This window comes from Drosophila teissieri, chromosome 2L (assembly GCF_016746235.2).
Source record: "Drosophila teissieri strain GT53w chromosome 2L, Prin_Dtei_1.1, whole genome shotgun sequence".
NCBI classification, from domain to species: domain Eukaryota; kingdom Metazoa; phylum Arthropoda; class Insecta; order Diptera; family Drosophilidae; genus Drosophila; species Drosophila teissieri.
The window spans coordinates 61,389-85,659 of record NC_053029.1 but is presented as its reverse complement, the minus strand read 5'-3'; the positions used below and the strand labels follow the sequence as shown (position 1 = coordinate 85,659).

The following is a 24,271-nucleotide window of genomic DNA, read 5'->3' as shown; positions in this document are numbered from 1 at the left end:
CTGATAGTCGAGGAAATAGACTATTGCGTTCTTTCTTGTTTAAATTTTGAATGCATGAAAAACTGTTTTTGTTTCTCAAAAGAGCACATGGAGGTTTCCATGAGAAATGCCGCTGCAAACAATGTGCCTGGTATATCAGAGACCAGAGGCAAGAGTTCCCAGCTATGAGCTGTCGGGTGCAGACTAAGTTTGCGACCGTGCGAATTTGAAGTTAAAATTCATTTTTACACGATTACTTATACCCTGAAACTGCGGTTCGGGAATGTTAATAACAAACTGTAATATCGTGCAGTGAGTGTATTGCTCACGGTTGCAATAAGAGCCCCACCAACTGCCTGGCCATGTGCTTACATCAGTTTGCACCAAATCGCACAGCAGACATCGATTAATGCCTGGCGTTCGACTGTATTTATTTTAATACCAAAAAGCCCTAAGCTGGCTACAGCTTTGCCTGGAGATCCCGGTCTTAAGGCTGAATGCACCAGCCTAGCGAACGACTTTGCCCACGCAACAATCTTTGAGCAGTCAGTTAAGTGTAGCAGCATTCAGGAAGAAATCTCGCAGTGGGTCGCAGACACATGTGCTTTTCGATAGCCCAATATGCACTACCTATTTTTCGGTGAACACGAACTGGCCAATCTTTAGCTGCGTGCTCTCCTAGCAGGTTCGCACGGGATTCAATTATGTCTTGTGTCTGTGAAATTCACCTCAATTCTTCCAGTGCAGAGAAAAACTGTGTCTGCAGCGGGTGTTTTCCGGGTAAACTGAATTACAAATAAATAAAGACACCTAAAACTCAACACAACCCGTCCTATCCAATCGTTATTAGGAGGCATTATTCACTTTCAGTGCATCACGCCAATGCCAGCATGACAAAAAAACTGCAGCCCACAAAGGCAGCGTGTAGCAATGTAATATTTGGCATCGTCCTCTCGGTTCAATTGTTTGAAAGCTAAAAATGCATATTAGCTATACCGTTATTTTAAAATTGCTTGTGAAAAGCGGAAGCGTCGAACAATAAGCGGAACTCGACGCCCCATCTGAAAAGTTGAAACTGAGCTGATCGCCTTGGTTTCAAGAAGCTCGGCAATGTACTGACTATCAGACATTACCAAGAGGCTAACTAATTCAGAATGTAACAGGAACGGAAACTTGACAAAATACAAAATTTACAAATTTAAATCTGACTGCAAAAGATTTGGGCAGCTTTAAAATGTTGTTTTTGGGCAGAGACAAACACAATTTTTAATTTAATTTTCTATATTAGTTAAAATATTTTCTGCTGGTACTTTTGAAAATACTAAGATTTTGTCTAAACGAGTAAGACAATCTAAGGCAATAGGCACGTAAAAAGTGAACGACTGCCTGGCAACAACTACATATTTCCGGCACCATGAAGTAGTTTCGCTGTAAACGACCTGTCTGTGGCTTGGATTAGTGGTCTAGGCTGGCCTGGTCATTGTTGCAGTCTACTGTTGCCCTGGAGTTTATCAAATTCATTTAAATTAAAAGAGAAAGGAAAATGGCTATTGCCACAATGGTCTTATGACTGTATGACTACGTCAGTCGAAAATTGGTTGCTGCTTAATAAATACTGGAGCCCATCTGATATACATACGTCCATACATACATACCTAGGTCTGTACTATGGTACCTTGACCTGCGAAGAAGTTAAACGAACCGTTATCCGCTGGAGCATGCCTTATACCAGCATACCAGCGCGTATATACCAGCGACGGGCAGCGGTGCACCGCAAATGCCAGTACACCGCATGCATTCATACGTACATCAACATACATACATTTTATACATATGTACATACGTAATTTAAATTTTCCAAACATAAGCAGTAAGAGACAGTCGAAAATCATAGGTTTTTTCCTTGCTTATTTTTTGACTGTTTCATATGCGTTGTCAAGATAATAAAGATATAATAAATAATATTTAATTGCCGGTGTAGATTCTTACTATTGTTAACTACTGCCGCTCGCTGACTTGATTATACTGGTTATTCAAATCTAATTTTCTAATATGAGCAATTCCGGAAAGCAGAAAAAACAATTGCGATGTAAGTACATATGTAAATAGGAGCATTACCCGTGCCTGTGACAAACACAAACTGCCACCTAATGCGACGACCGTGCAATAGCAGTATATCGCCCTCGAAGCGTTTTACAACATCAAAATTACTTTCCAATTTATGAAGCAAGTCCAGCTTTGCCGTTGGTCTAGTTATCCGAGTTTCTATTCCCAGTCCGAGGTAGCACCCAGACCATGCTCTACATAGATTCGATACAGTCACTGGTCGGCCACTTATTTTGTAAAGTATCCGTTCCGTCTCCAGTATGGATTGTGGTTGGTTAGCTAGTATAGAGCACACTAGGTATGACTGCCTTATTGCCAATGCGACACACGAACCGCGGACATTGCACAGCACATAAATCGCAGTTGCAGTTACACGAAGCGAAAGTGATCAAATTTAAAGAGGGCGTGGTAAGCCTAGTACCACTATATAGCGTTGTCGCTGTCGTTGCAGTCGCATGGTCTAGCTACAGCCTCTAGCAAAAAGATCTCAGATACTTACACACACAGTGGAGCAAGCACGAATGTCTCGTTCACCAGCGTGTTGTGTATCTGACGGTTATGCAACATTCTCGGTTTGACCCACTTTCGGTCCGTTTACTTCAGGTCTTTGTCGCCAATGCTGGCCAGCATTCACTTTTAGGCAGCTCAAATGCAAACTATGGCCAGAAATAATTTTGGAATCCCTAGAACAACCCATTGTCTCAATTAGGAACCTGGCGCATTTGAAGTATAGAGCAGTCCAAGGGAAAACGAAAAGCTCTTACGAATACTATACATATATCGAAAAAATTTGAAAGTTAGCTGCCAATTAACATTTTGAAAAGTTGCCCAGTTGATAATAACGTGTGCCACAAGAGTCATATTGCCAGTCATAACGAGTGCACATACTGGCCGGCTTGTCGCACTCAACTTAAGCTGTGCTGCGTGCCAGCAAAGTCTAGTTTTTTAACATGTCTGCTTGCTGACATGGTACAGGTGGCCGTTGCATATGACTAAGTCTATTAAAAAACGGCCCAAACATTATGTTATTAATTCACCCCGTTTTAGCTAAATCCTTATAGTAGCTGTAAGGGCCCAGGCTCGCAGGTATAAATAAAGATGAAAGTACCCCTATCTAAGTTGAAGCCAGCCATTAACTGAGTATAGCCAAATCAAGCGTCGAAACTAGGACCACAATGTCAGCTTCTAACACGTAGACTAGTTCAAATCCCGCTAGAAATTTCCTACTTCCCAACCGCTCTCTGTTCACTTCGCACCAAGAAAACTTTGCTGTGCATGAAGTACTTATGTTTATCCGCCGACACAGCTTTTTAGTTGGCCTGCAAACTGGAGCATTCTCCCCCAAAAATTGTTAGGAGGTAAACCAAGCCACTGCTGGGTTACAGTAGAAAGTATATTTTCGATTGTTCGAGTATGAGTGGCCACATAAAGCCAGTCGATTGGCTAGTTGCATAACAGTCGAAAAGCGCTTCATGCCGGAGCTTCGCTTAGTATTTGAATGTTGCCCACAGCTACGAAAAGAAAAGTACCCGGGCGAGGGGCGTGGGGCAAGAGTAAGAGGTGGATATTTCCTGTTTTGTTTCTCTTTAGGCACACTGCTGCTATTCACTTTTATTTGTTACAATTTAAGACTACACAAGTCTCCTACATATATCAGCAATTTTACTGCAAACTTGGTTTACCTTGGTGGCACGAAAATAGACTTTAAACCATTTACGTTTGAGAATCCTTTGCTTTTTGTGTTGATTTGTGGCATGACCCGAACAGAATATGGCATGAATGACATTTATAGACCGGAAAAACTCTAATAAAATGCTAATCAGTACGGACTAAAATTTCAGTGATTTGGCCAGTCGATGGAAAATAAAAACAAGAGAAAGGGTATAGTCGAAAGCTCCGACTATCAAATACTCTATACTCGGCTCAGGTATATCACACTGGCATCAAGTGATTTATATCTCCATCTGGCGGGTGTTCGATTAATTTCGAACCGCACCCAGTAAATCGAAAGACTTCGGCAACGAACTACGTTTAATTAAAAGTTCAAACGCGTAACACGAAAAAATGAAATTGAGTTATTTATGGAGCCACTCATATTATTATTATTATTAAAATTGCCACATTCATACTTTCTAAACTTATTTCATTACCCATTTTTTAAGTAATTAGAAAAGAAATAAATAAAATAAATGTTAAAACACAATTAATAAGTAATTAGAAGTGAAATAAATAAATCCACGTAACGTAACTAAACAGATGTATTTAAAGGCTTTATGTTGTTTGACCTAACTGCCTCTTTTACCTACTGCAGTATTGTCCAATAGCTCATTACGGATGACATAAATAAGATCTCGAGGCAGCGTTTGACGCTGCCGAACGAGGTGGCAATTAGTGCAATGGTTCGCGCCATTTGTCTAAATTTGGCCATGCTATTGGCGGTTACCAATTTTATAGCTTCAGAGGCGATGTTGAAATGCCGCCTTTTCCAGCCATCTTATTGCCTACTATTATGGGGCTAAGCAGCGGTGACACATCTGATACGCACCCTGGGTATCATCCCTCATTGTTTAATGTGGTGATGAGCACTCAGTTATACATTGAAGAAATGGTGCATAGATTATCGCCTTGCGCACGAAAAGGGGAGTATTTCTCTGGACTTGATCTCTTAAGCTAAACATGGAGTCATCTCTTTCCATTCACGGCTGCCTTTTATTTATTTAACGAACAGGGACAAATATCGCACAGCTTCATTGGGGTATACAACTCAGCATCTCTAATACAAAACCATTTGCATAATGATTATTTATCTAAAACTGCCCTAAGTACCATGTTTTATTGTTGCTTCCGACTGACATGAAAGTCAAGTTCATCATCAAACCACGTTTTATGGCTTGTTGTTCGAGTGTACTTTGAGCATAGCATACGAAAAGGCCAAGCTGAAGCTGAACAATGGTCGGAATTGTGAGGCTCTGGATTCTGTGTTTATTGCTCGGTTTGTGACACCGTTAGGAGAAAAATCTCGAGCTATGATTCTCGATCAGCTGAAGGCGCGAAAATGCAGACAACAGCGTATTCCTTGCAATAAATTATAGTAGTTATTTGCTCTAGTCCTAGATACACAAATAAAGTAGTGAAAATTAAGCGAACACAAGCGACAAATGCCAAACAAAACCAGTCAAGATTGTGGTCGAATTACTGCGCGTTGCGTCACAACAGAGCTGTCAGGCCTCGCTTTGACTCAAGCTTTAGCTTTTGATCTGGCTTCAAAATACAATACGAAGCGTACACAGTCGTATTGTGTAGTGGAGCAGAAAGTCGGATTGCATAGCATTCGTAGCGACAGCGCCACAAACCCATAACAACCAACAGCGAACAATCAGCGACCGTCCTGCCAAGTGGGGGCTACCTAATACAAATGTCATCCATGCTGTTGGCAGCTCTAACGCTCTTGCATGGTCAGTTACCATTGGCACGTGATTGGATTTCATTGTCTACCTCCGACGTACATATGTATGTATTTTAGTAAATATATCGTTAGACTCGGTCAATGTAGCAGACTTTAGCAAATATTCACACCAGAGCAAAGGTCAATAGGCAGATGCATGCCTGATCAATTTTCGGAGTGTGGTATCCCAGTTATAGATTCAACTAAATGCCTGTCTGGAACCTTGACACTATTTCGCGCAAAGGCATGTATTCTGTCCCTCAATTCTGTCCATTTATTTCGTAGAACTTCAATACTTTAAATTGATTTGGTACTTAAACTTAAAGAACTTTATCTACTTCTTAGTGTTGCAAAAACTCGAGCAAGTATGACACCTTTCACAACGAATGACCAAATCGTTTATTCAGAAATAAAACCGATGCAATCAACCAAATCAATGCCATGGGCCGTATGTTGATTTATATTGATTACGTAAAAAAAGAAATAGTAAACAGGGACACTTCCACTAACGAACACATACATTTCCCCACATCTTCAAATCTTTTATTAGCACAGAAATATATTTGAGCTATTGGCATTATATACCTCCGAACTTGCTCGTGAATGCAAAATGTGTACCCAAAAAGAAGAACATTCCTTTCAATGTAGTCTTTTTTTCTAGGACCCACAGAGGCACAGAGTAAACGACCCTCACGCGTAACCAGCTCCCGCAGCTTCGGCACCAACGTCAAGCCCAACACCTCCAATGGCCCTAGTTTCGACTGCCCCGAGGAGTTCGGATACTATCCGCACCCATCGGACTGCACCCAATACTACGTGTGCGTCTTTGGAGGAGCGCTGCTTGAGAGTTGCACTGGCGGCCTGATGTACTCGCACGACCTGCAGACCTGCGACTGGCCGCGAAACGTCGGCTGTGAGTTGGTGGATACATCCTCCGAGCGCAGCCCTGCACAAAGCCAGGCCCAGAGCCAAAGGGAACCCCATGCGCAGCACGTGCCAAGCCGAATACGCTTTGGATCCGCTTTCGGCAGTCAGGGTGGCACGCAGAAGGCGGCCACGGTGCCGCCACAGTACCATCGTTCTCCACCACAGGTAATCCAGGCGCAGGTCCAGAACATACCGCCTCCTCCACCGGAGCTGCGAGTGTCACCAAACCCGGTCATCACGTCGCGTGGCCAACCAAAACCTCTGATCGACTCCCAGGAGGACATTGCAAAGGTAAGTCGGGGATAGATACTACCTTACGTTTGGGGGATCCTCTTTCAAATCGCATATTACATTTTCCCCGCTTTTGCTAGTTCGATTTTACGCTACCATTTGAATGTTGTATGATTGATCAAATCACTAGCAGATTTTTGTTTCTTCGTGTATTCGTCAATACGTGGACTTTCTTTAATTTTGCGTTTTCTATTTGATTTTTTCCAAACTAAATTAACTTTAAAAACTGAAACAAAATATAAATATTTTTTGTAATTTAGCTGTATGCCGATGCGCAGGAATCGTTGCCGCCTGTGGAAGAAGAGGAGTCCGACCGTCAGCAGAGAGTGTATCGAGGCCAACCCAGTACTGTTAGTCAAGTTCAACGCGATCGCGATGGTATTATTCACCAAGCTAGTATCAATTCTATTCCTCAAACTGGAAAAATCGGATCTTACGCTTTTGGGACCGCCTATAGGTAAGCTGTCATTCCTGCCGCAAGTCTCACTAGATCTCACTATCGTTGCTTTCTAATCGATGACACTACTTTATTGATGCTAGTCAACTCCAAATTCTATGCAACTCATTATGTTACATGCTCTTTTCTCTCATACAACGCATACTGCGCTATCTTTTTGCACCAACCGACACCGACACATCTACACTCCGACTTAAACTCCGGACAACCAAACGCTTTTGGAAAAAACACTGTACACGAACAGCGAAAACCTGCAGGACGACCAGACGATCGAACTGTCCCAGAACCGACTTGATGAAAGTAGGCAGCGCAGTCGCCGCGACCTTAGTGCCCAGCCGACGAAAGTTTCCGGTAAGGAACCTACAGCAGAAAAAAATCACAAGGACTCGAATTGTTCAAGCGATGTATTGAAGCATGACAGTCTTATCGTGGTCACTGTTTGTAGTGAGACTTCAAATAACTCGAACGGTTCACACGAACGCTTAGACGATAGTGCGCCGGCAGCTAGTAGGCTGCTTAAATACTCTTCAAAAATCCCTCAGTTAAAGAGCGAAACCGCAATGGAATTCGACTACGAACAAATTCCTGGTGAAGACAGCCAGTTGATGGAAGGTAATGGAGACGAGGATGATGTGGCCACGGGTGAGTCGAAGAGACGACCACGCCAGTTGCGACCCATTCCTCATACATCATTGAAGTGGCCGGGCCAAAACTACCGCGCCATTGACGCACCACCTTCCCCACAGGTTTCTCAGCAAACGGGATACAGCTTTGGAAGCTATAATCCATACCTCACGCCACCCAATCCTGTCCACAACCAACCGCCGTACGGCAACCCCAACTATAATCACCTACCCGGCTACCACTCATACGTGCATCAGCAGCAACAATTGGCTTCCGCTGGTCCACTCACTCAGAAAAAGCAGAAAGTGGCCTACACCGGCTACAATCTGTCGTTGCCTCCACCACCGCTGGAGGATGACTTTCGTCCCATTGCCGGCAACTACTACGAAGCTGCCGGTGCAGCTCAAGCTAGTCCGCGTTCGCCTAACAACCTACAGCACCATTCTAACGCTGGCGACCTACTTCCTTATCTGATACAACAGCTGAAGGAGCTGAAAGAACAGCGCAAGCACCTTCAGAGTGAAAACTTTGCGTACTTCCGATTGGAAAATCAGCCAGTGAGCCCGGTTCCCACTCAAGCAGTCACACCCGTACCCACAAGTAGCACCACTTACTACTCCCCAGTAGACCCGTCCAAGCTCTCACAACAGGTTACGCCAAGCGGTCAGTACAGCACAATGGGCGGATTCTACAACAACCAAAAACCAGGTCAAGCCCCCTTAAATCCCAACTATCCCGGAAAGTTGGTATCCCAGTATAGTATTGCCTCTAACGGACATGGCAGCACGACGGAGAGCAACTACTTTCAGTACAACATTGTTGCTAACCAAAAGATGAAGGGTGTCTTCAGCACCGCTCCGCCAAACCAGATCGGGCATTCTGCAGTTAAAGTTAGGCCCCCAGTCACGCCGCTGCAGGTGACTCAGAGTATTAACGTGGTGTCTGCCCCAAATTTGGCCTACAAAATACCTAATCGGCTGCAGCAAGCCCCGTTTTATGACTTCTCACACCTTCCCGTTGGCATTAGCTACGCCAACAACAGCACTATTCCAGAATCCTACCAAACTTTCACAAAGTCTGTCAGCACATCAGAAACAGTGCTGGCCGATGAGCCTACTACAACGCCTAAGTCTAAGCTCACAAACTTTCAGTTTAACATCAACGAGTTCATGGCTACTCTTAAGGACAGCGATTTGGCCAGTGTCAACCCGGCTGTAAATCCGTTGATCAAGTATTTCAAAGAGCTAAGTACCGACGATAACGGAAATACAAATGTGCCCAATCCGATGGTTAGTCGACGCCCCGTAACTGGCAGTACCAGCACCTTGAACCACACAGCTACGACCACCCAGGTAGCCATCACGCCGAACCCACCAGCGTCTAAAAATCGGATAAGACCCGAGCCGACACCACCGACACGAAGCACTCCCACTACAATGAGGACTCTAAAAGGCTACGAAAACTTTATTAAGGGCATACAGAACCAACTCAACGCGCGCAACTCCAGCCAAAGTCCCGCCTACAGCAAATCAACCACTTCTATGCGAATGCCAACAACCACGACCATCAAGAGCGTCGACTATTATGACGAGGATTACGAAGAGGATGAAGACATATTGCCTCCGTCTCAAATGCCCCCTTATATGCCAGTGTCCGAGACCATGGCCCCTCCCCGCCGAAATTTGGCTACGGCAAAGCCCAATACCGAGTCGCCAGGAAAAGGGCGAGTAAACTTCCAGACGGGCTTCCTGGAGGCAACGACAACTCGACGTCCGTTTCCCAGCTTCACTAAGCTGAACCAAGCAAGTGCTGAAGCCGACGTGCCTTCATTCATCAGCTTTCCCAGTGACATCTTCCAAGAGCTAAAGCAGCGGCTGCCCAAGCTCCCAGAATCCAACTCCCCACCATCCAGTTCCAAACTACTTACAACTCCACGCAGTGTGCGCCCAACAGCCCATCCAAGGCCTATCTCCTCCTCCACAGAGCAGCAGTCAACTCGAGTGCGTTTTACAACAATCCGACCACGCATACGGGGACAACAAAAATGGATGACGGCGTCTCCAGTCCATGAACAAAAGGAAATAAATAACCATACTGAAAACAGTCCCGTTGTCTTAAGCTCAAGCAAGCAGAGCAATCCGGGCGGCCTTCCACTAAACTCAATACATGCCGGCTCAAGCCCAGAAAGACACAGGTAGCTATACGAGCCGACACAAATCCCTGATAGTTGAATACAGAGTGCCGCTACACAAATACACAAGAATATAGTGAATACGGAAAACAAGTGTTCTATGTACATATACCATATATTCTACATCGGTCCACCCACTCGGCGGCAACACCGTTTATACGTATACGATAAGACCTACTACTAAGCCATTCCACGTAACGAAATTATCAAGCTGTACAGTTGACTAAACAAATGTTGTGGACTGGGCTCCTTTAACTCTAACCATAACTCTAACGCTAATCCCAGCTAATTTCTTGTGCTAATCACTTTTAGGTATTATTTCCATCTTCCATCTTTGGTACTCATTATTTGTAGAACTTTTTGATCTCATTTTACATTTATCTTTCTTGTTTACACAAACCCCATTAGTTTCTCATTAATGTACCCAATTACATTTTGTGAATTTTTGCCAATGTATATAATATTCGCTATTTATTCGATAACTCTACTCTCACAAATCATCAACAACCAATACAACCACTTGAACAGAGTTGAGTCGTCTTCACCGTCATCGCTAGGGGCTCCGCAACCCGCTAATATATTTGTACAGCCCACGCCAGCAGCTCCACCGCAACAGTTAGAGCCCAATCGTAACTACTATAATGCATCCACATTTAATCATGGGGGCAGCTACCAACCACAGCAGCAACACCAGCAACAACAGCTACAGCCAACACCATTCCAACAAGCGCCACCACAAGAACAACATCAGCAGCAGGCACAAGCCCCAACACATCCCTATGACTCATCCTATTATTCGGTTTACGACGACGATATCGATTTATATAGGGATATAGAGTACCAACAGCAGCAGCCACAGGAGCAGCAGCAAGCACCTACCCCCCAGTATCAGTCTACAGTGCGCCAGCAGCAGCCCCACGCAACATACCGCCCCTTAGAGCTTGCGGCCACTCCGAAGCCCCCCTCCTACGCCAACCAGCCAGCATACGTCTCGGACTATGACGAGGATATTAATGGTCAGGTAAAGAATAACCTATATTAGTATCTTTTATACTGCCACTTGTAATTACCGTTTCATGGATTTTTAGATTGAGCAGGATAATGCGTACGATCAGCCCACACGTGCTCCCCAAAGGTAAGTCATTTCAATAGAATGCTTTGAAACCGCGGCATTCTTTAAGTTAAAAGCATTCTAAAAGAGATCATCCACGAAAAAACTCAATCACACAAAAACAGTCAGCCTTGCAGAGCATGAGAAGGTCCTGCAATGAGAAGTGTCCCTTAGACCTCGTCCCGCAAACTAGTTAGAGCTCCAACAAGTTTAAAACTACACCTTCCCACTACACATGCATCAAAATTTGTACACAACCTCCAAGCCAATACGTATACACCCAACCACAATACATTTATCTATCAGGGCAGAACATGTGGTCATACAAAAACTGGATACCCCGGCCAGCCACTCGAGCACACTCACCCTAACGACGCCCGCATCCCAACCGGAAGCTTTCACATACTACGAAAGGATAACCACACCCTATGCTCCGAAGCGCGGGCCTGCCGACTACGCCTATGGGTCGGCAGAAGACTACGACCAGAGCGAGCGTACACTCACTGGAGCCAAGGCAAGGCCCCATACCGGTACGGATGACTTTGACCTGATTGCCAATGTTGTGGGTCATACCGAAAAGACCACCGCGACGCCACCAACACGATCGCAAAACACGAAGACGACTCCGCCACATAACAGAAGCCATGCAAGGATTTCCAACACGACCACACAAGCTGTTACGTTTACACAGTCCTCAACAATAACAAGCACATCAACATTTCCTCCAACAACAACATCAAAACATGCAAGGTATTTTACCTATCCATTGCAATCGCGCTCTGAAACAACATCTGAACAAAAGTATCTCTGCCAGTCGCCTTTCTACGTATTCGCGGCTCAGTCATAAGACGATTTTCGTGTAGCTTTTAATATATCATACTTACATACCACGTGCAGCTTTAAATTTTGGCTATCACACAGTTACACTCTTATAGCAATGTTATGCATTTTTTACATGTTTTACATTCAAATTGATATCTACAGCATCAGCGAAGTTGCGTCGGAATTTAAAACATTTTGATATACCTATTCGTTGCGTCGTGACAAGTTCTAAAGCTATGCTGACTGTTTAGACACATATGTTACGTTATTTGTTTTTTGTTTCTCCTTCTAATATGATTAAGTACTCACATACATTGCATGACTATTCATAAGATAATGGTTAGGTGATGCGAAATATAGGTACGCATGAGCATGCTTCTATTCGTAAAAGGCAGGCGTCTCAGATTGCAGCCCAACCGAAAACCAAAATGATAACCAAAAACCGAAATGAATTAAAAAATCTGAGAACCAAAAGGCTAGGCAAATAGGTCACTCTATACGTATTCGTATAAAAACGTTACTAACACTTATGTGATTACTTATTCCAATACACGTCTCTTCAACAGCTCGAAAGCGCATGCAAATAAGTCATATAAACAACATATTCCTGACAAGTCAAAAACAACTACAAAAGCTTCCAGTACCTCTCACCCGACCACGACCAGCTCCACACCTTTCCCAAATCACCTTACTTATAGTTCAAATCCTTTTCTCAAATCGAAACTACAACATGTTGCTAAATCATTGGCAAGGCTAGTCTCAAGCAGTGAACCTAGGACAAATTTCACCGGTTACCCTCAAGCTCAGAACCTTACAAACTCTCCTCGCCAGTCCTCAAGTTCGGAATTAATCCCCGACAAAGTTCCCGTTCCCGCTCAAATTATTGCCCTAATACCCCCACCCACCACCACGCAAAGGCCCCTGGTAAAGGACAGCTACGGTAATAACAACCTGGAGAACGTTGAGGCTGTCTTTGACGAGAGTCATACATTTAATCAGACGGTCGAACTGCCCAAGAGTCGCTCCTTTGAAACCAGCACATCGGCAAAGTTCCTAGATTTTATTAATGCCGCCGCGTATGGTACAAGCCCGAGTGGCAATCGGCTGAATGAAGTCCCAGATAAACTTGTTAACAGGGATATTTCTTTTCGAGACAAGGACAACTCGTACGAGTCGAGCTCACGGAAACCAGAACTCCTGTCCAAACGTTTTCAGAAATACGTCGATTCTGATGTGCCTCCTCAAAGTTTTAAAGTTCCCACAAACATTGGAGTGCGATTGCCAACGGAAGAAATGGAAAGCGCAAGCACAACGCGACCAAGTAAGCCCATACAATATAGTCTTCAAAGTGGATCGCAAGGTTTTAGTTTGCGTGCGGAGCTAAGAGAACGTAATGTGTCGGAACCTATAATTGCAAGGATAAATAGTTTTTCCTCCACCACAACCACAACCACAACTAGCCCAACAACACTGGCTGACTTATTTCAGCAGTACGTGGACATCAAACCTACAACATACGCTCCACCTCTTCTCATTTGGCGTAGTGGAAGGCCCGTCATTCAACAGGCCCATCATAGACCTACAGTCGCAAGTTCCAGCACATCTACTAGTGTCACTACAACTTCATCTCCTCCTACAACTTCTAAAGATGAAGTCGAATCCAGCAGCACTACCAGGGTCATTACAGCATCAAAATCGGTGGCTCAGCCTAGCCGAGAACCAGATTTTCTACCAAGACCGAATTATTTTTCACGTTCCAGTTATTTAAAGGACAGCCCAAATCGAGTAACAGCCAACCCTGCGATGAATTTTGTATCACCATACAAAAGCCTAGAGAACTTGCTTCATGAAGATCGCCAGCACCAGCATCACCATCTGCGGACAACCACTAGACCCCGCTACACAAATGCACCTGCCTTTCCGGAGTTCCTCCAGACTACGGCGAAGTCACCAAAGAATCTCTTTATGACGGCGTCTGTTAGAAACTCTAGTCAAGATGTTTTGGCCACGATGGAGACTGGAAACGCACGTAACTTCAGTGTCAGCGACGCTATACTCAGCACATTCAGTCCTCAGCGTCCTGCTCCAAGTATGCTGCGAACCACTACCACCACCACGACAACAACAACAACTACTACCATAAAACCACCTCCCCTTGAAAGAACTTCGACTGAAGTGCCAACAACCGTTTCCGCCGTGGTCGCTTCCTCGGCCATCCACATATCACAGGCCCCAAAGCGTGCCCGTGGCCGCTCTCGATACACGGCGGCCACTTCAAACAGTCTCGGGGACAGCGTGGACGAGCCCACGACTTATGCACCCAAGCTTAGATTGCCCGGCGGATATGATCCCATTCCGTTTCCTAAACGCAAGCCCCAACGAGTGCAAGTGATCGGCAATCAAAGGTCTTTATTGGGTGGACCAACAGCAAAGCCACATGAAAAGTATAGGGTATTTAAGGACGCACTGCAGGCCAAAGATTCCGCCCTTGGCGCGCCAAATGTTCTAAGCAACTCACTGAAACATAAACCATTCGAAAATGAAGCTAGCGCCTCCGACGAGCCAAGAGCTGAGGCTTTGATTAGCAAGCCTTTGGAGACCAGGCATCAGAATGGCATACACGAAAAGGAAACTGCGATGGACTACAGCTCCACTGAACACGTGGTGGCAATAACAGAACGTCCAACTGTCAAGTTCCTTTACTCTAACAAATACCGACAGCAAACTGCGGAGCACACTCTAGCAGACAGTCTTCAGAACTCCGGGTATATAACATCGCCAAACGGGTCGTTACAGAAGTTCCGATCCGCCAACGTGCTTGAGCAACTGAGGCAGTTTCTTTCCGGCAGTGATAGCAACAGCAATAGCGATGAGAGCGGGAATTCCAAATTCGTTGATGAGTATTCACTCCCCGAACTAAGGTCCGCCATCGGTGAGATCAAGCAACTTTACTTGCCCACCGACCGGCCAGCAACGACTACTTTAAAATCAAGCACGTCTACGCTGCATCCTAATACCACGCCTATTGCGACACTATCTCCAATCCGATCCAAGCCAGTATCCGTTTTGCCCTCTCTTAACATCTTGACCGCTAATTCAGTTTCAACAGAAAGAACAACACCAAGCACTCCCGATTCTAGTTCCCCTAGAACCCTAAAAGCCCCACCAGTTTCTCTGACAACCGCACCCACTATTCCCACCGCTACAGCTACACCCTCCCCATTTGCACCGCACACTGCGCGCGCTTCGAGGGTGAATAATGTCATTAAGTCGTCGATTGCTGCCGCTGCCCTAGGCCCTAGCACCTCAACCTATCAGCCACCAGTGTCAGCGGGTAAAACCCAAAAGTTCCAAATCGGCTTCGCTACCAACAATAAAAACCACCAACTCCAAACAAGCAGCCTCAACCATAATGGCCCCGCAGCCTCAGCCTCGGTGAAGTGCTCCGATAGCACACTAAACGCCAAATGCAACGAGATCTCTTCAAGGTATAGATACCCGTATAAAGCAATCTTGCTTCTAAGCTCAGTCGATCTACTATCTTTTTGCTCTCTTTATTCCTTTATTAGAATCACCGTAATTTCGTTTTGAACACAACAAACCAAGCCCCCACTCAACACTGTACTGTTTTTATTGTACTGTTTTCAAGCTTTCTCTAGTCTCTCATACCACCCCCATCCACCCACCTCTAATTTACGTACTTATAGTAACTCTTCCATTTGGTTGGTGTTGATTGTTGACTCCCACGTGTCAGCAGTACTCTTTGCTAAAAACCCAACACCTATTGAACAGTGTTCGATTTATGTACTTATGTGTATATAATCACAGTGGTGTTCAATTACACAGAAAATCCCCCGGTGACATAATAAAAAGACACATAAGTTCTTACTACATTTTAGCTGCTGGGTAAAATGTTGCAAATACTTTAGTAATTAAATCGTAGAAATTTGTCATTATTAAATTCCGTCAACCGATAACTGGCTATTCTTATATTCGCACCGGTGGTGGACAGTATAGTATTTTCCTAAAAATGTTATTTTTTTAATTTATTTTATATTCACATCAATTGGCTTTTTTAATTGTCAAATAGCAATCATATGAGAACTAATAAGTTAAATTAAGATACAGAAAGGATACATTTGTTATAACTCAGAGACCGATTATACAAATTATTTAAAGCATTTTCAGATACGCCACTTTTATTAAAAAGCCAAACAAAACGTAAAAACATTTTTTGCACATTTTACCGAGCATAAATTTAGTAACCGCTTGTGTGTTGCCCAAAAGGAAAAAATATTAAGGCCCCATAATTTACCCTTTAGTCCGCGCAATTGTCTTCCAGTTTAAGTCCCTACTGCTTGGATAAAAACTTCTCTTATTCACAATAAACAAAATCGGACTATTTGTGCTACATATTGTGAATCATTAGCATAATTCTTCGGTCCTTACGCATAATTAATACAATTACATAGTTGTATTTTCTCAGTCTGTATATTCGTTCAAAACGAAACACATAAGTATGCTATAAAACTTTTTGGTTCTCACTATACATAAAAGTTAAAAGAATTGGGCAATTAAATTATGTTGGTGCTGGCGGTGAAGGGGGTAAAAATTTTAAATTACAAGTTCGTAATAATTACTAACCAACATATACCATTCAAACAGTTAATCTTGCATTCATCAGTATCTCTTGTGTATTTGTGCAGCACAAATTAGTAAATTCCATTTAAATTAAAATTATATTTGAGTAGAGAAGCTTTGACCCTACCTGATCTTGTCGAACAATTTCCTAAACAACTATATCGAATAAAACTTAATCTAGAAACAGCAATAGAAACCGGGGCAGTGCCATGTACAGCAATCAGGATAGAGACTTGCTATCCACGCCCAACCGCGGAACTCACCCACCGTAAGCAATCATTTAATATTATTTTCCTCAGTAAGATATCTTAAAACTTTTTAAGACGAACGCGCCCCACGCTTAAGCCATCGGGCACAATTGTATCAAAGGCTCAAGAGTTTGTGGATATATACCGGTACCCACCGACCCGCCCCGACCCCATTTACCCACAGCCTACACCCGATAAAACGGCCGCCAAGTGCCGAAAGGACGTATGCCTTTTGCCAGACTGTTATTGCGGAGGAAGGGATATTCCTGGTAAGTACATGCCGGTTAAGCAGATAACGATTTTAGTGCACAAATGTTAAATGTTTCAATGGCCACTATGTTAAATAATTACAATAATGCAAACCAATGCGTAGGCGGATTGAACGCCTCAGATACCCCGCAATTTGTACTTATGACGTTTGATGATGCCGTCAACACCATTAATATTGATCTGTACGAGGAACTCTTTAATAATAAATCGCGGAAAAATCCGAACGGCTGTTCGTGGCGCGGAACTTTTTACCTTTCTCACGAGTGGACGGACTACGGCATGGTACAGGATTTGTACTCACAAGGGCATGAAATGGCCTCCCACAGCGTTTCGTAAGTTGCGTTAAGAAGTGCTGCCACTCTCGAGGGTCTCATTCTCCTAAAGCGCCTCTGATCACAGTCCACATCGGTATCTTGTTCGCGCTTTGCTAAAATGGTTGCTCTTTCTACATATATCCCCCTGCTATGATGTTCGTACTTTTTTCACCCACATTTCATCTACATTGTTAGGCGAACTACCTGTTGAAAGCATCCCTCAGATCGTTCTCTTGACCTTTGATGATTCCGTTAATGACCTAAACAAGCAGTTGTACACGGATCTGTTTGAGAAAGGTCGCGTCAATCCAAACGGCTGTCCCATCACAGCCACTTTTTACGTTTCCCACGAGTGGACTGACTACAGTCAAGTGCAGAATCTTTACGCCGATGGACATGAAATGGCCTCGCATACAGTTTCGTAAGTAAATGGAACTAGTTTTTGACCCCGACAATGAAATACACAACAAAGTCAAGAGTAGAGGTATCGCCGAATCACGGTACTTATGTAGTTAATCACGTTTCATTTTAGATCTCATAAAGAATAACCCAAAACCGCTTAGTTTACAAATTATTAATCACACTTATAAGCCCGACACTTGGAAGGTGTGTAATATGTGGAAGAAAGCGTTTATACATTTTTAATTGGGTTCATTAATCAGAACGAACTCTGTCCCTCTGTTAGTCCGTACGATCGCAGAATCTCGATCGATATTTAAGCTCTAATGCTATTATAATAATACTATTCTAGAAAGTAAAACGCAGCATCAGTTTGTTTCAGAAGTTGAACACGCCCTAAAACCGGACAAAACTGTCCCGCCCACCGTTTTGAAAAAAGTCTTGCTTTTATGTTTGACTTTACCACTTGTCTTGTCTGTCGATGTTGAAATGGTTCTTTCGCTCTTTCACAATCTGAGTACCGGGTCTAATGGTCGGGAAAGTCGACTATAGCGTTCTCGCTTACTAACAATAGAAATTACCACAAGTGCATTTTTGATCTACAGCCACAGCTTTGGCGAGCAGTTCTCGCAGAAGAAGTGGACCCGTGAAATTGCCGGACAGCGAGAGATCCTTGCTGCGTACGGCGGTGTCAAGATGTCGGATGTTCGAGGCATGCGTGCTCCTTTCCTGTCGGTGGGCGGAAACAAAATGTACAAAATGCTGTACGACTCAAACTTCACCTACGACTCTTCCATGCCCGTCTACGAGAACCGACCACCCTCCTGGCCCTACACGCTCGACTACAAGATATTCCACGACTGCATGATTCCACCTTGCCCGACCCGTTCTTATCCAGGTGTTTGGCAAGTACCCATGGTCATGTGGCAGGACCTAAACGGAGGCCGCTGTTCTATGGGCGATGCTTGTTCCAACCCCAGCGATGCAGATGGAGTGACAAAGATGATTATGAAGAACTTTGAGCGCCATTACACCACAAACAGGTAAACTACCTCTACTAAAAGGCCTAATTTAGGTTTAAATTTGAATCGATGGAATTTTGTCACACGGCAGTGAGTTGGGCGTGTCCCAATGGCTAATAAATTTGTTCATCTATATATTTTAGAGCACCATTTGGCTTATTTTACCACGCAGCATGGTTTACCCAGCCCCATCACAAGGAGGGCTTTATAAAATTCCTCGATGCCATCAATGCAATGCAAGATGTGTGGATCATAACCAACTGGCAAGCGCTACAATGGGTGCGAGACCCTACACCGATATCACGCATTAATTCATTCCAACCATTTCAGTGCGATTTTTCGGTAAGTATACACAGTAGAAAAATAATCTAGTTCAGGGAAACAATTGAATTTGATTACAAACTAGGATCGGCCAAAGCGCTGCAACAACCCGAAAGTGTGTAATTTGTGGCACAAGTCTGGCGTCCGATACATGAAAACGTGTCAGCCCTGCCCCGACATCTACCCCTGGACTGGAAAATCTGGAATCCGATCTTCCCGAATCGATAATGAAGTTGAAGAGCCGACGGCGTAAGACTCCAAATCGAAGGTCTCGCGTTGACCATTTCCGGATGGACCATCAGCCAAGAAGGGACACTTGACAATCCAAGATACTGAAATATAAAAGGCGTAAACATTTAAGCTCAAAATACGGAGTTCACTCGTTAAAATGTTTTCTAACAATTCCATACTTTTAGCTAATTCTTTAAAAGGACCCTAGATACATTTTTGCAGCATGTCAATACAAATTATTTATTCCCTTTTACATACTCCATACCTGTCTGTATATTCCTATAGATATTTACGATACATTGATTATTCTCCAAGTTGCACACGCAATCTTAGCACGAGCCTTGTAAACGTAAATCAATTAGACATAGAACCGTAATCTAATAAGTACTAAAAAAGGCGTAATTGGTGCACCGAGTCCTTGAACATAAAATTCTCAGTACGATTTGGATGCATTAAGTCCACACACCAAGAGCGCATTTAGATATTAGGCTAATATAACGTTTCGTTTACATGTGATAAAGAGACAGCTGAATTTATGTATTATTAGATTGGCACGAGCCTTCCTTTTTTCCATTTAAACTGCGTAGTTTTAATTACAATATTGTCAAAGCCAAATTGGTATTGGGTTTGGGTGCATTAGGATTAACAAGTTCGGATGCAAGTTTAAGTTATTTTATTTTCCTAAAATAACAAGAGCTTAATTCGTTAATTCGTAACATATTATTTTTAAAATTAAAGAAGCGTTGAAAAGAGTAATAGTAAGCTCAAATTCTTAGTCCTAACAAATGGATACCCAAAGGCAGTCAATTGAAAAAAATACAAAACGCGAAAAAGGGTAAATAAGTTGACACTGTCTCCTGAATTGATACAGTCTTTCAAAATTAAATGATTTAATTTAGTTCAATGAAACGACATGCACGCTTGTCGTTAACGATTTAATATTTATGTATATGCGAAAGTATTACGAGGACCACACATCCAATAATTAGAGATGACAATAAATAATGCAAGCTGGATATAATGTAAGGGCATACAAAAAATAGAAGGCTTAATTATAATAAGCAGGCGCAAAATATAAAAAAATTGTAGAAATGAGAGTGAATTAAATATTTTGTGCTTGATTTTGTAAAAATAGAACAATATACCTATATATAAATGTATGTTTACTTGCAATAAAATGTAATATTAAAATTATGATTATTTTTCCAAACATTCGACTAATTCTAAACACACCAACTAATTTTCTGATTGCAGCAACATGAAATACTTGCTGCAGGTGTTACAATTACTAGCCTTGCATTAACAACGATATTGAACCCTATATAATTAGAGAGGTGATGAACCCTAGCGTGCAAGCTTTCAAACTATATAAGGGTATAAAAAGACGAATAGGCTCACAGCTGTAAACACATCGAACTCAAAACTTGTGCTCGATATGTCATATTATTGGGTAGTTCTGGTCTTATTTACGACGCAAGCCTTTTCAATTGAAGAGGATAAATCTGCTTATTATCAAGAGAAGTGTATAAGCCAGCGGCTTATTAATCATTATCAGTTGAACAAAGAAATCTTTGGTGTGGGAAAGTGCGACGGTAAAAATGAAAATAAATTACGTCAAAAACGCCGTATTGACCCCACATTTCATGGCAATCCGAAGCCACGAGGTGAACTTTTGGCCAGTAAGTTTCATGTAAATTCCTATAACTTTGATCAGACAAACTCATTGGTTGGGCTGGTTAACAAAATTGCCCAAGAGTACCTTAATAAATGTCCACCGGTCATATACTATGATAGCTTTGTGGAAAAATCTGACGGATTGATTTTAGAGAATTTGTTTAAGGTAAGTTTGAAACGCCACTGTAGTGCACTAATACGTAAGAACATTACTTTAAAAATGTTAAATTAAGGTAATATTACGAGATAACTGAATGGTTTGTCTTCATAATTATTAAATGTAGACCAAATTTATTTTAATTCTGGAAAATGTGCAGTGTTTGTTAAACTAGTACTGGTCGAATTTAGGTTTGTTCCGTTGTAAAGAAATTGATTGTGACACCGATAGTATATAATCGAATTATTTTAAATTACAATGCACTTTAATAAACATTTTAAAATTAAAAAAAAATTTCAGGTATAAGCTATAAATAAAATTACAATATTATTTACTTTTCAGACTATTCCCATTACTTTCTACCACGGGGAAATCAATTCAGGCTATGAAGCAAAAAATAAACGTTTCACGAGCCATATAGATAGCAATTGCAAGAGCTACATTCTTTTTCTTTCGGACCCATTAATGACGCGAAAGATTTTAGGTCCGCAAACTGAAAGTCGTGTAGTTCTTGTCTCAAGGTCCACACAATGGAAACTCCGGGATTTCTTGTCCTCGGAGCTATCCTCAAACATAGTAAATTTGCTAGTTATTGGAGAGTCTCTAATGGCTGATCCGATGCGCGTGAGTATAAATTAACATCGATTTTATTTACGTATTTATATTAAATATCACTCTCCGCACAGGAGCGCCCATACGTGCTCTACACCCACAAGCTCTATGCAGATGGACTTGGCTCAAATACTCCGGTAGTGCTAACCAGCTGGATAAAGGGAGCTTTGTCACGTCCACATATCAATCTGTTTCCATCGAAGTTTCAATATGGTTTTGCGGGACACAGATTTCAAATTTCGGCCGCAAATCAGCCGCCGTTTATTTTTCGCATTCGCACTTTAGATTCCTCAGGAATGGGCCAGTTGCGATGGGACGGAGTAGAATTTCGTCTGCTGACAATGATATCTAAGCGGTTAAACTTTTCGATAGATATCACTGAGGCCCCAACGCGGTCGAATACTCGCGGAATAGTAGACACCATCCAGGAACAGATTGTAGAGAGGACAGTAGACATTGGTATGTCCGGTATATACATAACTCAGGAACGGCTGATGGATTCAGCCATGTCGGTGGGACACTCACGCGATTGTGCAGCTTTTATAACACTTGCCTCGAAGGCGCTGCCGAAATACAGAGCTATCATGGGACCGTTCCAATGGCCAGTCTGGGTAGCTCTGATTTGCGTTTACCTCGGAGGGATATTTCCGATTGTTTTTACCGACCGTTTGACACTTAGCCATTTAATGGGTAATTGGGGTGAGGTAGAGAATATGTTCTGGTATGTGTTTGGCATGTTCACAAACGCTTTCTCCTTCACCGGGAAATACTCGTGGAGCAACACGCGGAAAATTTCCACACGCCTTCTAATTGGAGCATATTGGCTCTTTACAATTATCATTACATCTTGCTACACAGGCTCCATCATTGCATTCGTAACGTTGCCAGCGTTTCCCGACACCGTTGACTCTGTGTTGGATCTGCTGGGCTTGTTCTTTCGCGTTGGAACCCTAAGTAAGAAAATGTAAGGCTCGCTAGATTTTTAAATAATATTCGGGCTTCCCACTTAAAGACAATGGAGGCTGGGAGACCTGGTTCCAGAACTCCACCCACATACCGACGTCTAAATTGTACAAGAAGATGGAGTTTGTCGGATCCCTAGATGAGGGCATTGGCAACGTTACCCAGAGCTTCTTTTGGAACTATGCCTTTCTTGGCTCAAAAGCCCAGCTTGAATACCTGGTGCAGTCAAATTTTTCAGATGAGTAAGATCGATCTTTTTTTAATAATCGTACCTACTCGCTAACATACATGATTTTCAATTCCAGAAATATATCTCGCCGATCGGCGCTTCATTTAAGTGAAGAGTGTTTTGCTCTTTTCCAAATAGGCTTTCTGTTTCCCCGGGAGTCCGTGTATAAAATGAAAATAGACTCGATGATTTTACTCACCCAGCAAAGCGGTCTTATTGCAAAAATCAATAACGAAGTAAGCTGGGTTATGCAGCGATCGTCTTCAGGTCGCCTGCTCCAGGCCAGTTCTTCAAATTCCTTACGTGAAATTATTCAGGAAGAGCGCCAATTGACTACGGCGGACACAGAAGGCATGTTCCTGCTCATGGCACTAGGCTACTTTCTAGGGGCCACAGCCCTGGTGTCCGAGATCGTGGGTGGCATTACCAACAAGTGCCGTCAAATAATCAAGCGCTCCCGCAAGTCGGCCTCCTCTTGGTCGTCGGCGTCAAGTGGGTCAATGCATCGCACGAAAGCCGAGCAACTATCCCATGATAAACGAAAGGCCACCAGACGCGAGGCCGCTGAGGTTGCCCAAAAGATGAGTTTTGGAATGCGCGAGTTAAATCTTACCCGCACAACGCTTCGCGAAATATACGGAAGCTACGGGATTTCTGAAAAAGATCATGGTCAGCAGGCTGTCGTTCACGCAGAGTTTCCAAACAGTTCTGGAACATTGAATAACATTGAAGACGTGGAATCTCAGGAAGCTATTGAATCTCTGCAGCGTTTAGACGATTTTATGGACCAGATGGATAACGATGGCGATCTTCACTCCCAGACATTCAGTATTGACAATTAATCACACAAGTTTTAAAAATTATTTTATTTAGTTGGTGCACCTGAAAATACATTTTTCAAAATAACATTTCCTGGTGTAATAACAATTGAAAATCACCAAGCTTGTCAGTGATGGAAAATGCGCGGCACTAAAAATGGTTTTATTTTCTCGCGGGCGGGCCACGGTCACACCTGCCCACAAAACACGGCATTGCGCTATAAATGAATAAATGATATGAAATGAATAAATGGTTCACGATTTATAACCGCTCGGTAGAAAAATTATCCGCTTTTTGTCGGTTGTCACTTTTCTAAAAAAATTGTCTAACAACTGCAAAGTGATATGTGCGGTGATTAATTAAAACATTATTTTAAACATACATATTAACAACATTTTGATTCACGTGTACCTGGAAT

General features: G+C 42.9%; 2 protein-coding genes across 10 annotated transcripts in view; both read left to right on the top strand.

Annotated features, from left to right (window-relative positions):
• LOC122611404 (protein rad9) overlaps positions 1 to 20,234 on the top strand; it is a 29,858-nt gene extending 9,624 nt beyond the window's left edge. For 2 of the 9 annotated variants that reach the window (XM_043784449.1, XM_043784450.1), the window contains exons 3-14: positions 6,192 to 6,748; positions 7,009 to 7,205; positions 10,549 to 11,041; positions 11,109 to 11,155; positions 11,438 to 11,881; positions 12,520 to 15,441; positions 16,776 to 16,862; positions 16,918 to 17,111; positions 17,622 to 17,847; positions 18,431 to 18,868; positions 18,991 to 19,189; positions 19,254 to 20,234. In XM_043784449.1, the coding sequence (XP_043640384.1) occupies positions 6,192 to 6,748; positions 7,009 to 7,205; positions 10,549 to 11,041; positions 11,109 to 11,155; positions 11,438 to 11,881; positions 12,520 to 15,441; positions 16,776 to 16,862; positions 16,918 to 17,111; positions 17,622 to 17,847; positions 18,431 to 18,868; positions 18,991 to 19,189; positions 19,254 to 19,421 (5,972 nt within the window). In that variant the 3' untranslated portion in view covers positions 19,422 to 20,234. Of the gene's footprint in view, positions 1 to 6,191; positions 6,749 to 7,008; positions 7,206 to 7,449; positions 10,024 to 10,548; positions 11,042 to 11,108; positions 11,156 to 11,437; positions 11,882 to 12,519; positions 15,442 to 16,775; positions 16,863 to 16,917; positions 17,112 to 17,215; positions 17,445 to 17,621; positions 17,848 to 18,430; positions 18,869 to 18,990; positions 19,190 to 19,253 lie in introns of those variants that run through there. The other 7 variants (XM_043784453.1, XM_043784451.1, XM_043784452.1 and 4 more) reach the window with 7 other exon arrangements.
• A 600-nt stretch (positions 20,235 to 20,834) lies between these two features.
• LOC122616781 (ionotropic receptor 21a) lies at positions 20,835 to 23,942 on the top strand. Its single transcript, XM_043792344.1, has 5 exons — positions 20,835 to 21,239; positions 21,573 to 21,854; positions 21,917 to 22,796; positions 22,855 to 23,047; positions 23,111 to 23,942. The coding sequence occupies exons 1-5, from the start codon at positions 20,835 to 20,837 to the stop codon at positions 23,874 to 23,876; spliced, it is 2,526 nt and encodes an 841-aa protein (XP_043648279.1). The 3' UTR covers positions 23,877 to 23,942.
• Positions 23,943 to 24,271: the final 329 nt, after the last annotated feature.

Coding starts and splice junctions, on each gene's coding strand:
- LOC122616781 (XM_043792344.1), top strand. CDS start 20,835: ATGTCATATTATTGGGTAGTTCTGGTCTTATTTACGACGCAAGCCTTT. Junction 21,240..21,572: donor TTTTAGAGAATTTGTTTAAG/GTAAGTTTGAAA, acceptor TTTACTTTTCAG/ACTATTCCCATTACTTTCTA. Junction 22,797..22,854: donor CTTTCGCGTTGGAACCCTAA/GTAAGAAAATGT, acceptor TCCCACTTAAAG/ACAATGGAGGCTGGGAGACC.